Source organism: Choristoneura fumiferana, chromosome 12, assembly GCF_025370935.1.
Source record: "Choristoneura fumiferana chromosome 12, NRCan_CFum_1, whole genome shotgun sequence".
NCBI lineage: Eukaryota > Metazoa > Arthropoda > Insecta > Lepidoptera > Tortricidae > Choristoneura > Choristoneura fumiferana.
The window spans coordinates 12,738,555-12,752,795 of NC_133483.1; the positions used below are offsets into that span (position 1 = coordinate 12,738,555).

General features: G+C 38.4%; 1 protein-coding gene across 4 annotated transcripts; it reads left to right on the top strand.

The window, feature by feature from the left end:
* Nucleotides 1–7,445: 7,445 nt before the first annotated feature.
* LOC141433371 (serine/threonine-protein kinase tousled-like 1) lies at nt 7,446–13,770 on the top strand. 4 transcript variants are annotated; one of them, XM_074095382.1, is made up of 10 exons: nt 7,446–7,551; nt 7,656–7,746; nt 8,358–8,510; nt 9,421–9,581; nt 9,828–9,917; nt 10,064–10,180; nt 10,283–10,488; nt 11,463–11,706; nt 12,171–12,322; nt 13,607–13,770. In XM_074095382.1, the coding sequence occupies exons 2-10, from the start codon at nt 7,656–7,658 to the stop codon at nt 13,752–13,754; spliced, it is 1,362 nt and encodes a 453-aa protein (XP_073951483.1). In that variant the 5' UTR covers nt 7,446–7,551; the 3' UTR covers nt 13,755–13,770. The 4 variants fall into 4 exon arrangements, with proteins under 4 accessions (XP_073951483.1, XP_073951485.1, XP_073951482.1 ...); XM_074095381.1 differs by having other exon boundaries at nt 7,448–7,551; nt 10,040–10,180; XM_074095384.1 differs by lacking the exon at nt 9,828–9,917 and having other exon boundaries at nt 10,040–10,180.
* The last annotated feature ends 471 nt before the right edge of the window (nt 13,771–14,241 follow it).

Here is a 14,241-nt window from a genome sequence, read left to right on the forward strand (position 1 = left end):
AAGATAATTTCGTTCGGCCGTGTTACGCTAAAAAGCAGTAAGTACCTACCTACTTAATTGCGTCATATCCTAAAAAAAAACTTTTTAGTGTTCCGTTCCGTACCTACCTCAGTTGGCCAAAACAGAATCCTTATAGGATTAGGTACCTACTTACTTTGTTGTTCGTCTGTTTGTCAGTCCAGACTCCAGACCAGACCCTTTTTCTCAGAAAACGGTGGAGATATCGAGCTAATATTAATATCAACAAATACTCAGGTCTGCATCTGCTACACCTTGAGTATTGAAAAAAAAAAAAAAAAAAAAAACAAATTCCCATCCCAAGTCCATTCATGTCTAGTCTGTCTATAATAATGTCTTAGGTCCCTGTCGTGCTTTCAAGTGGTAGATCTCAGATTTTTTTTTCCAGATAAGACTTACTTTTCATATCATTATTTTGGTTCAACGCCGGGTGAAAGAAGGTATTTTCTTAATCTTGACGTCAGTGGCATGCATGCATACCTATCAAGTTGTATTTTAATGTTAACATTATTGAGCGTGCCTGTTTTATTTTGTATGAATCTAATTTATCATCTATTAAAAAATAAACTCATTCATCGCTCAAAATCTGGGACAAAAACTCCAAAAGTCTGTAAAACCTATCTTATATATAGGTACGCACTTAGTCACTTCGTTAACTTTCATTCCATTATTCCTACCAATCACTAAATAATTCACTGTTACTATGTGACGTTGGATGGAGTAGTTTGGAGGTCGGGCCGAACGCATAGCGAGCTGGTGATAAGTTCGAGTTCGACAAAGGCGGCTTGTCTCTCACAGGCGGCATGCTTATTGCGCATTGAGAGAAAGAGAAGTAGGCACAGCGCAGTGTTCAGTCAGTCGGTTTGCACATTCGACGCTAAGGGAAATTATAATATGGCGCACACGGCCTCGCCCCGCCTAGGCTACAATGTGCCGTCAAACCTCATTCCACCGCTTAGCCGCCCAGTTCCGCAGTTATTTTTACACAGCCCGACCTTTCGCACCGGTCGTCACTACACTCCAATTACATTGAAATCGGCGCACGGCACACTCACTTAAAACTATCGATCTGGATCGTTCACAATACACATTAGGCGACGTCCCGCTGGTACATGCTTACGTTACGTTCGTATTTAGTAACGTGACGTGAATAATGTTACGTGCTGGATGGTAAGAACATGCGAGACGACCGTTCATATCGGCCGCCGCGGAGGCAATGAACGCAGAACGCAGCGCGGGAAGCGGGCCGGCGCGACGCGCGACGGCGGCGGGCGGCCAGTCAGCTGAGCGTCACGCCGCCGCGACATTGCAAGGTCCGCCCGAACCGCCCGCCGCGCCAGCCTGACCCACTGCGCCTGCCGGCACTCGCCATCGCCACTCGGCACTCCACCCTACGCTAAACTACTTAACATGACCCTAATACCTTCGCTGGTTATCCATTTGTTATCATCGCCACATAACAGAGCATAGTTAGTACATTTTCGATGTGATAAGTAAGAACCGGTGAACGGCTATAGATAAGCCCACCCGCCCTGCGGTGCCACACGTTGTGAATGGAGCGTTGCGCATGCCCGCGATACGGCGCTGTTAACTTTATTTCGTTTACTAACTTTACTACCATTACTTTTTCATTACGCCGTAAAGTTCCATAAAATGAGAACATTATTCTGATAATCGGCTGCTCTTATTCGTGAATCAATTGCTTGTTGCATTTCATTGAATGGGCTTACAATTACAGTCGAGTTCATTAACTTTTGTTCAAAAATTTGACCAAAAATATCTGAACGCTTCTACGCCGTTTAACAATAGATTCGTATCGTATTCAGATGTTTTGATCAAATTTTTGCTCACAAGTTTATGAACTCGACTGTACATGTACACATGTTTACATGTCATACTTTTAATTCCTAAAAAAACTGCACATAAACTCATTTGCGTTACGCGTATCGTATGCAACTAATTGAGATTTTCTATAAATAGAATATTTTTTAAGTACCCAAGGTACAGTTGCTCAATCTTTGTAGGCTATTAGCCGCTGAGAAAGTGCGCGGCTGAACGCTAAAAGAGTCTAAGTACAAATTTCATAAATTCGTTATTTGTTATCTTTTTTATTAATGAGTGCTTAATGGGTTGTTAAGTTAATTTTATTATAACACCAATTGAATGAATTTAGTACGAAGCGATACAAAAAAAAAAGATTCAGTCGAGGATAAACAAACATGTTTTGCACCACTTTTAAATAAGGTGAAATGAAATCCGGTACCTAAAACATATCTATTGAAATGTTATACGGTAACATAAAAGTTTAAATAAAAGCTTATTAAAGGTTCAGTTGTTTGAAAACAATAATCCGGTGAAAAATTATCGTGGAATGTGAAATTTAGGATTGGGTGTACCTCTATATCGGTGTGGCCTTTTGTATTCGATAAAATTAAACAAGTATAGTTGGAAGAGGAAGGCGTCGTCACCACTAGGAATAATCAATATTGCAGGCTGAGGGTTTGAGTTTGAATCTCGCGGCACCTCGATGGCGCTGCCTGCTTGCTTGCGGCTGAAGTTGCGCTGAGCCCCCCTCGCACCTCACACCCTGCACCTCTCGTACTAGAAAATTAGGTTAAACAGCACGCGGCTGCCGCTGCCGGCTGCACACCGCGCCGGAAGAGGGGATTTTGGGCGTCCGCGGAACTGCGCTTCCAATGAATGCGGGACGGAGATGTGACTGATTATTGATTGTCCTTCGAACCAAAAGCGAGTTTAACGCGACCCAATAATCCGCATACATAATGTACTTAAAGTTTATGACATCGAAATGCTATCGCAAGACCTAGTTGCATATCAGCTGCCTATTTATTGATGGTTATTATTATTTCCTATTATTATTAACTAGGTATAATGATCAATGTCATTAAGTAACTGAACAAGTTCAACTAGTAATACCTAATGATAATCTTTTAATGTATTCTTTTTTCAATCTCTTTAGATTGTAATTTAAAGTATCGTGATGTATTTACTCTTTACTTTAGGTAAAGACTCCTATCGTTAATTATAAAGACAAGAATAAAGTATCATATTTTTTTTAAATCATAGGTTTAATATAGTTAATATGCCATTTTCTAATTTTGTACATGAATATATACAGAACACAAAAATAATGGTAAAAAAGTAGTTTTTAATTTTTGACAAGTCAGTTTCCTGGCTTTCTGCCTCATGGTTCCCATCAATAATAGGACAGCAACTTTATTAAAATGTCTAGCTATTTAGTTCCAACTTGAACGAAACTGTAGCTCCGTATCGGTACCTACTGCGAACCCTTTTGTGTAATTTAGTCTTTATTATGCCAGTAATGTTCAATCTGGCGGTGATATGGACAATTTGGTGGATTCATGTCTTTCGCTACGAAACTCACATTATTGTCTTTGTACTTTATTTTATCACCTTAGCTGCGTAATGGCAAGATTCTAAGTCGAGCCGAGAGAGGTGCTGTACAATTCTCCATACAATTAATTTACGCCGTCCCTATCGAGTACGGTCACTGTAAGTAAACTCATGGTAGTGGTAGAGTGTCTTTTCGAAAGAATTGAGTCGTTCAACTTCCACACGCGTTTTTTGACAGATGCTTCTTGTTGTTCACTTCTTTTTGGTTGTTTCTGGTTTTTTAAATATCTAAGTTTTTCTCTTTTTTGGCACGTTGCAATAACGCAATAGTAGTTCTCAGTTTTTTAGCGATATCTCGAACAGATAGCTCACTATTAGACGCGTATGCCTTTATTATCTTCCGATCCAGTTGTGGATTGGATAGACCTGTACAACTACCATGAATGTGAAGAATGTGTGGACTTTTTTATAAAAGTTGATCTTGAGTTAGACATATTCAACATGGCGATAGCAAAATTCAAATCAGTTGAACTGGAAATTTTATACCGTATTTGACTATTTTGTATATGTTTTATAAATTAAAACTACACAATGCCTGTTATCGAATAAAGAAACAATTTTTAAGCTGCCTTTACAAATATCAAAGTTATGAGAGTTTGAAATTCAAGATTAGCCAGAGAAAGACATACTGGCATGTGACGCCACACGCCAGTATTGCCATACTTGCTGCATAGAGAAAAGCGTTTGAGAAAGAGACAGGTATATAGATTTTACAAATTGTATTGAATTGCCGCATTGTTATTTTGTATTGTTTTTTTTCTCTTTGATTTTTGTTTTTAATCTTTTTCTCCTTTTCTTGATTAGAGTTGTGTTGAATGCTTTGTACAATTATTATTGTGATGTATTAAGCTGTAATTACGTAAAATAGGTCACTATATTTGTAATTTCGTAAGCATGCATTATGTTATTGTACCCAAATTAATAAAACAAAATAAATAAATAAATGACTTTACAGTGACCGTACTCGTTCCTCGGCGTATTTACGAATTGCAGTTTGAACGACTTCCACACGTAGTAGCTTTTACTGAACACCATTTGTCCACAATAGATTTTTTTTTGTTGTGGTGTAAGGCCTCGTTTTTTTTTTTTTCAGAATATATCAACGGAAATCGGTTCTGTGATAAACATTTTTCTCTTATCAAAATATTTTTTAAATGCCTAAATACTTTGATGTGCCCGTAACAAGTTGTTTTGATAATTAACTAAGTAGGTATACAGTCTTAACATACTTTACTGTCAAGGGTCTGCTGTGATTTTAACGCGATAGCAACGAAGATAAATTTCTCCATAGTGAGAATTTAAAGTGAACATGAAAAAGTTTTATGCACAGTTTTCCTTGCAGCAAGTAGGTACTGCGCAATTTGTTGTCATAATATGATGATATTATCATAATCATTGGTTTCCTTTCCTTTGAACCGACGACTCTGTTTCTTGAATAATGTAGACAGACATTTATTAATTTGTGTTACGATACGAATACCCACCTATCAAGTTTCATTTGTTTTTCACAGCAGTAGTATACCTACTTTTCTTTGTAATCGACAAAGCATGTTATTTTAAATGCATCTGCAAATTACCTTTTCATCACACTTGCTCGTAAACAGTGTCGTAACATGCAGGCTACCTTGGTTGCAACCCCCCAAATAAAACCCTCGACCTTAATGTGCTTCTCATGAAACCCGTGGTCGGTAAATGAGTCATTGCCCGTACTAATTTTCATGTCATGAAGCCCAAGGACGGTAAATGAGTGTGATACTGCATGGCGTGCAGGAGCGCGGCGCGCGCACGTCGGGCACATGGTCAGGCTGGGGTAGGGCGGCGCGGAGGCTGGCGCTGCCAAGAGCGTAGTCAGCGGTATCGGCAATTTTTGAAAAAATATTAGTTTTTCTTTTACAAATATACAATTTTACTCGCAAATGTGATGAAAAACATTGTATGTCGTTCGGGCGGTACTAGAATTACGAACATCGACTCATGCCCTCAGTCTTCGACTTCGGGCTTCTAATAGACTCTCGTTCGTAATTCCTTGTTTACCGCCCTTAGGACACAATGTACTATTGTATATCATAATTATGTTAGAAGAAAAACAAAGGTCGCAGAATTAATGAATAAATAAATTATTTGCCAATGATTAGCGGTATTATACCGAGCCTGCAAACACTCTCATCGATCCGTGATTCGATGTAAAACATAATAGGTACATACTTGAATGCATATCTACCTACCTGCTACAGCTCGTAGGTTGCCAACTCGCTGACTTTCCATTCGTCGGATGCTAGGTGGGTACGCTAAAAATAAACTCGACACAATAAGCAAGCATTGCGCCGGCTAATCATTGGCTGATTTGTGCGGTGAGCAAGATAAAACGCTGAAATTGTTTTAGATTTTTTTATCTTCAACTACTTATGTTTACTCTAAACTTAAAGTTACAATTCGGTTGGTATTGAACTACATAATTGTTATTATCTATCTGCTGTCTGGAAATGGAACAAACATTACGTCAGCTAACCTTGTCAGCAATTGGTAATGCTTTTAAGCATGTACATATTAAAATTGGCCAAGTAGTAATCACGTGATCATCTCATTTTCAAATAGTTGTTTAATCCGGTGTGAATAATTTAGTCCTAGAAAAAATAATCTTTATATGGGATAAAAACAGAAACTTCTGCATCAACACACACACACAGACACACTTAAGAGAGGGCCAGGTAATGGGGCTCCGATGGGAGAGCAGCGTTAGCTTTTGTTTACCTAAGTCTTCTTCTGCTCTGAGGCCTCTCTAGGTACGTACCTACCTACCTAAATAGTTTTCAATGGGTTTTTAAATCTTGAGTTTATTTTACGTGCTGAATTTACACAAATATCGCCTTTTATTGTGCTCATTAAAATTTCTAAATCCTGCCCGCTTGGAGAATTTAAAGGCGAGAACGGTAGGTAGGTATATCTTTTAGTCTTAAATCAAAGCCTAAATACGTCACAGCAATGTTTGAAAACAAAATACTTCAACAATGTGGACCGAGGACCAAACAAAGCATTATAAGTAAAATTATAGATAAGTAGTCTAGTCATATAATTTTGTTTAGTCTGTAACCAATTTTATTTGGTCATTATTTACCTATTACGTGATATGCGTATTACGTGATTGTCATTTTTATATTTATTATAAATGTCATAAATGTATTAAATCACTGAATTTCGTACCGAGAAATCTATACTTACATTGCAACACAGACAACTTCTAGGTACCTAACTCATAAGATTGAATATAAAATATTCAGTGTTGCCTTGCCGGCTCGGTGTAGGTACCTACACGAGTTTATCGCGCGCGATGCTTGGTTGTATACCTACCAAAGTTGTAAGCACATATATCTGTTTATATGTTCACCGCCGACGCCTACCTACGTAACACGTCCAGTAAGCAGTTTGTTGTGGGGCACGAGCGCCGATATCACGTTCTCGTTCGCCGCAGGTCGGTGGCATGCCGCCCGCCACCCGCAACAGCCACCTCTGCGGGAATAATTGGTCCAAGTCCACTCAATTTTGCCTTAGTTAAAATACAAGAAAGATACGAAATACGAGAAACTTGCGACGTAACCGAAACCGCTTAAAATCATTGTACATACACTTTACCTTCTGACCCTTTCTAATTTGTGCAAAAATCACATTGGTCAACAGCGAGCACCGATCCGATCGCAATCGCAAGCAACCGCGGGATTCGCGGGGTGTTGACCTGCCGCCGCGCAGTTCTTAGTTCTATCGCGTCAAATAGGTTGCGAAATTCCGAGCTGTTACCGATCGTTGTGCCTATTTTTGTGATCAATGTTCAAGCAAATATTATTTTTTAGTGGGGTAACAATTCTTTTGGCCTTGTATCCTTGTAAAATGGCGCCTCGCCCGTCGTTATTATTATTACCGGAGCAAACTTCGTGACGGTCCTCACCCCCTCGCCTCACCCCGCGGATGCGTATCCGTCCGTTCCGTTGGATTGTCGCGACTGGAGTTTACGACGACTTGTCAAACTAGTTAGGTTATTTGTAATATTAAAGTGAAAATGTATAAAAGATCGTTTAGATGGATGTATTATTCAACAGTTAATTAGTGAGTATCTGTGTTTGAGTGAAGTTAGTGGAAACACCGTGTTCGTACACGTAATTGAAGTTAACTGGGCGAGTCATATGTAAAGACGCCATCTTTCTTTACAGATGTCAGCTGGGGCACAAATTCAAATGGCACCACAAACTACTGTCAACACGGGCCAGCCACTACACAATCAGGACTCCAATATGAGCACAGGTAAATTGTGATTTAGTGCTTCGTGTGCAGTGAAAAGTTGTGATGCGACAGTGCTCTCAGTGTTTACTTTTTGCCGGCCTGCCCCTCAGTGGATAACCTTTATTAACGAACTTACGAGGGCTGAAACAAATAAATGTGGAAAACCGCGATCGAACGAAAGACTGTGACGTCACTTTACTGTGTATTATGCCGGACAGAAACCGAGAAAGTGTCGTTTTTCCTTCCGAGATCCAAGACTGCTGTGTGCCAAAATGCATGACTATAAAAGTGGAGCTATCATTAACCACGTCGGCCTACTGAGCTCCTTGTCAACAAGTGAGTTCACCTGCCACCTAACCAGTTTCAGTTCTATGTTTACCACAATTATATGTATGTAAGTTTTCCATTAACAAATTCAGGAATGTATGTTTGTGTTTATGTTCTGTTCATCAAAATAGGTTTCTTTGACACAAAGGAACCAATGATAAGAAATAATGCAATCAAATCATCTATTTTGACCAGTAGCCTTGATAAATAAAAAAAATTGTTACAAACTTTAAATACTTAATAATAAAAATAGGCTTATGTTGTGACTAGAAGTAGTTAATTATAATTAATGCTCTGTTTTTCAGGGTCATCTTATAGTGATAAGGAAATTGATGCATTAACTCCCGAGAAATCGGCAGCTATGCGGGGTTCAGCTGTAGGAGCAGGTGTAGCGCTGGTTCCACCAAGTGGTGCCACGCCAACAATTGCTGTGCCCGACCGTAAAAGGAAACGAAAAGGTTTGTTTTCATTACTTTCTCTGATCACCTCTGAAACCAAATTGGCACATTTCTTTCACTTGACTTCATAAAATTGATAATTCTGAACTTCTTATAGAATTACTAAAAAATACTACTCTTACATTATTAGTTATATTACAATAAAATTGGCTCTGCGAATGTCTGTGTTAGAATATTTCCTTAGGAGCAAGATACTACCTATGCGATGTAGCTACCTATTTTGCAGGTGGTAGGACCTTGTGCAAGGTCTGCCCGGATTGCTACCACCATCTTGCTCGCTAATCCTGCCATGAAGCAGCAGTGCTTGCACTGTTGTGGTTTGGCATGGAGAGTAAGACAGCCGGTGAAATTACTGGCCCTTGAGGTATCCCATCTTAGGCCTCTAGGTTGGCAATGCATCTGCAATACCCCTGGTGTTGGACCCACTTGCTCGTTTGCCATCCAGTGTAATAAAAAATAAAAATCTATTGTGGGATGTTTAAAAATACTAAATCAAGTGTATATTAAAATTGCCAAATTTCAGGCTTTCCTCTATCACAGAACTAATTTCTCTGTTTTTAATTTGCTAATAGCTACATTAATAGCTATGTATGCACATGCTACCATAAATTTATGTGATCACCGATTAGTTTAAGAAGATGTGTCTGAGCCAGAGCATCACTTATTTTTTATTTTAGAGATTACTAAGACTAGGAAACCTTTAAATAGAACATTTCTTTTATCCTTGAACCAGTTTGGCTTATGTTTTTGTAAACAGTTGTGAACTTAGGAATATGCATTGGGGGAATATTTTATTGATTATATGTAAGAAGTTTAAGGTCAATTGTTAATATCAGCTTTACCAGAATTCTATGAAAATAAAGATAGAAAAAAACATGATTCTTATAGATTATCAATTGTAAATTTTCAGGAGAGGAAGGTGTTGGTGGGGGTGGAGGCGTGGGTGGGAAGCAAAGACACAATTCGTCAGACAAAAGCATCCGGGATCACCTCTCCAAACACCCCTCCTCGAGCCCTGTGCGGCTCACCGGCGCCAAATCTCCTTCGCCCCAGGGCGGGAATTACCCCATGGTGAGTTGCATCACTTCATTCATTTTTAATTAACTAATACTAAAACACACAATATTAAATATGTAAGAATAAAGTCCCTACTAAGGAATGCAAAGCTATCTTAAAAATGTTTTGGTGGGATGATGATAAGACACATATTCAGAGGCAGAGAATGATCTTATTTAGATGTAAGTGCAATTAATTAATTAATAATTTAATGGGACAGTGGCGATCCCGAGTGTATCTCAAGTTGTGTCTCTCTGACAGTACCCACCGTCACCCTCATCATTGCTGCCTTCGGGAGCGGACTTTTTACGTTCCACCTCTCAGCAGCGGCCTCACACATCTGTCAAACAGGTTAATAATGACGCATTACAATTACAAACATTGTTTTGATATAACATCCATATACTAATTCCAACTTAGTTTATCATAGATAGACCCTTGAAATCCTTGAATGTGATTCTTATTTGTCTTAGGTTCAAACTGAACTGACATGCCAGAGGATACAAGAGTTAGAAACTCAAGCATCATCTGACTTAGAACTAAGGAATAATAGAATAGATGAATTAACAAGGACTAATGAAGAACTGAAGCATCAAGTGCAAGCACAGAGCAAGGTAAGCCCTTGCACAGTTTGATACTCATCAATTTTTTTTAAGTATCATGCTTTCTGCTTTTCCCTCTTATAAACAAATAATTAATCTGAATTGTTGTTACAGGTAATAGAGCAACACAAATCACACATAAATAAGTGTATAGATGTTGTGAAGAAACTATTAAATGAGAAAAGCACTATAGAGAAGAAGGAAGCCCGACAAAGGTGTATGCAGAATCGGCTACGGCTGGGGCAGTTCGTCACGCAACGTGTGGGTGCCACGTTTCAGGAGAATTGGACTGATGGATATGCTTTCCAAGAATTAACTAGGTAAGTCATTGATATCATTGAATCCTCAAACAAAGCTTTTTTTTTACCTGTGCCTGTTTGTTTATTAAAAAATATTGTGACGTTTTACCTATTGTGAGAGCCACGCCATCTGATTCAAATTGTTTGTAAAATTGTTTGATTCTATATGTGTGTCCTGTCTTGGCTGGAAACTCGATGAGCGGCCTTCTTATTGAAAAGGATTTAATGCAGATTTATTTAAATAATAGAGCAACTTGATAATTCACTTTATCATTTAAATTTTAGCATTTAGCGTTTTGTAAACCAAATTTAAATTATGACTCAAGTTTTTGAATAGGTTTGGTTTGACCTACAAATAAATTGGTTTCTTAGTTTAAATCACCTTCAAAAGTATTTGGCTATTTTAGATTAACTTTTGTTAAAGGCTTATTTTTACCTGCTTTTTACCATATGCATTACTAGCTGTTGCTCGCGACTTCGTCCGCGTAGAATTCATTTATCGCTATACTGCGAGAACTACGCAACTTTATGGGTTTAAAACTATCCTATGCCTTTTCTTGGCACTCAGACTATCTGTATACCGAATTTAATCTAAATCTGTTCAGTGGTAACGTAATAAACAAACAGACTTACAAACCTTCGTATTCTCAAATATTGTTTGTACTCGTATGTAAGGTCGTAACTACTCATGCCTTGAAATTCAGGGACAGTCTTATTTTTTTTGAGAATTTGCATTGAACACCCTTGTAATAAGTAATAACAATCCAGCCGGTCACTTAAGGTGTGTAATTTACACTGATAACCTAAACACAAATAACAACACATGCCTGTAAAATTAGATTAGTTAGTTTGACTACTGCAGTCAACAGCTAACTAGTTTTCAAAAAGATTTTGAACTATGTCCCTATGTTAAATAAAATTGTACCTCATTGTGAGGTTACTCCATGAAGCGGGTCGAGTTCGAACTATCATAACATGGTTGTTACTGTAATCAGGCGGCAAGAAGAAATCACAGCGGAAAAAGAAGAAATAGATCGTCAAAAGAAGCTCCTCCTAAAGAAGCGACCGTCTAACAATGAGGGCGGCGGCGGGCGTGGCAAGCGCACGGCCAGCGCGGCGCCCAGCACGCCGCAGCCGCCGCCGCTGCACAACGGCACCGACGCACCCACCTTCCTGAAGCCCGACCCACTGCCCAGCATGACTTGGCAGGAGTACTATGAGGCTGATGAGATATTGAAGGTGAGACCGCTCATATTACAGCTTAATCCTTCTTTAGGTGTTTATTGATAGACATCACTGTCACCATGCCATCAAGTGACCTCTCGCTTGCTTGCCTTCCCTGAATAAGGGTGACTGAATAGGTCTTTTGAAAAATTATCAAATTGTGGCTAAAATATTGAGTTATGTGAACAGGAAAATATACATGCATGGACATTGACATGCCTATATTGTCAAAATGTCATATGACGCATGCAACTTGTGGCTTTCTAATCAAGGTGGTAAACTAGTTGCATCAGGCTGCCTAATTACCAGACCGAACAGGCATTGAGAGTATGATAATTTTCTCAGTAGGATATATTTTGAATTAGAAATCTCATGATCATTAAGGTCTTGAAGGTCCCCCCACGCCATTGCTTAAGTAAAAGCTATTAATAAGTAATCATTAATTCAAAGTTTCAGTTCTGTAATTTTACCGTCCACAGTTGCGGCAGAGTGCACTGAAAAAAGAAGACGCAGACTTGCAGCTAGAGATGGAAAAGTTAGAGCGGGAGCGAAATCTACACATTAGGGAGCTAAAGCGGATACACAACGAAGACCAGAGCCGATTCTCACAGCATCCTGTGTTATCAGAAAGGTCAGTTAATTTACTATTAGTATGTAATAAATAATAATATATGCATAGATCACGTGGCGTTGTACTTCACGGTTTATTACGGCCCCAAACTAAAAGTCTTGATGTCTTTATATACTGCACATATTTAGCAGTATTTGCCATTAAAAAAAACTGGAATTTCCTGTTTTTCCATTATAGTAGCATAGCAGAGTGAAGTCACTTTCAATATTAAGTATGTTGGGTAAAATTTCTTTGGAATCTTTTTTCTATTTTATTTTTCCTATATGTTTATTACTTTAAACCTCTCCTCATTTAGGAACCGATTTGAAAGGAAAGAGCCAGCAGAAGTGGACCTATAGTCGCCTCGTCTTCTTACCTACATACAATACAATAAAATAATTTTTAATGCACACCATAAATCAGTACAATAAAAAATTACACTATATATACAATATACTCCTAACAACTAACATACTGTCTGTCTATTGAACTTCTGAGGCACCAATTTCAAACTTAATAGAAAAATATTTTTGTGGTTTTTTTACGGTTAAATTTTTTGTTGTTTTTTTTTTATAATCTAGGTAGCAATTTTTATTGCTGATAATAATGAAACCTTAAAAGATTTTAGCGCTGGTTTGCATCTAAAATTTGAGGTGTAGATAGCAGTATCCTTGAACGCCGATATGCGGTTGTTTGATAAGGAGAACATTGCACTGTACAATAGGAATAATATCTAGTCCATTTAAGTATGATGATGTTCCTGTTCTTGATTGATAGTGTGAATAATTGATTTGATTATATTGTAAGTCTAGGTTGGTATGTAGTATACATATAATTTATTTATAAATATGTATGTATTTTAACAAAGAATTTAATACCATTACTCAAACAGTGAGTCATTGACTAAACGCACCATAAATTTACGTTTACGAAACATATGTCTTTGTACGAAAATAAAATAGTAATCATGGGCTAGGCAAACGATTAGCACGAGCAAACTTGACCGGCTTAGTCACTAGCAAGGCACTGAATGTCAAGTATGCTAGAAATCTTGTAAAAGGCACATCAGCCAATCTTAGCAGTATATGTATTCATGTTTAGGCATTCTTCCATACTCTTCAGTCGATTATTCAAAATTACCTGGCCCTATATGACAAAGTGCAAAATTCGAACTTTGTATCTTGCCGTCCCGCTGACGCTAATATTATTTAATACGATACGAGAGTGTGAGGGACAGTACGATACGAACCTCGATTTTGGAATTTCGCAGTAGCCCTGGTATTAATCAGTGGTGTTGGTTCACAGGTATTTGCTGCTGATGCTACTAGGCAAGGGCGGGTTCAGCGAAGTGCACAAAGCCTTCGACCTGCGCGAGCAGCGGTACACAGCCTGCAAGGTGCACCAGCTTAATAAGGATTGGAAAGAAGACAAGAAGGCCAACTATATTAAGTGAGTCCGTATGCACGACACCCCTCTCACACCCTTTTAACTCTATTTTTGTAATCGAGAGATCAGAATGACAGGTGAAAGTCGCGCCATATGCGGAAGATGCAAGTCATAAAAACTTACATCCTTCCGCAAATGCTGTTACTTTAAGTTGTTATATTAGTCTTTGTGTTTTTAATAATATATTTAAGTAAGCGCATCGCTATGGTGGTTGCTAGGACAAGAACGAAATGCTTAGATAAATTCGCGTTTCATACATTTAGGACGAGTTAGAAAGTGCAGAAAGCAAAAAAATAGACACTTATAAATCTTTATTGAAATGAAAAAGAACACCTGGGAAATTTATATTCTAAAAATAACGTCATCAAGGTGTCCACCTCAAACTGCAAACACCTCATATCTGGACCTCAGATTCTCAAAGAAATAGGTGCCTATCATTCCGTGTGCTGAAATGGCTTTGGAAAAGAGAATATTGTTCAAACTTCGGAAGCGCT

Excerpts from the sequence above, each read along its gene's own strand:
- LOC141433371 (XM_074095381.1), top strand. The coding sequence starts at position 7,656 with ATGTCAGCTGGGGCACAAATTCAAATGGCACCACAAACTACTGTCAAC. Across the intron at positions 8,511-9,420 it reads CCGTAAAAGGAAACGAAAAG|GAGAGGAAGGTGTTGGTGGG; the intron begins GTTTGTTTTCAT and ends GTAAATTTTCAG. Across the intron at positions 9,582-9,827 it reads AGGGCGGGAATTACCCCATG|TACCCACCGTCACCCTCATC; the intron begins GTGAGTTGCATC and ends TCTCTCTGACAG.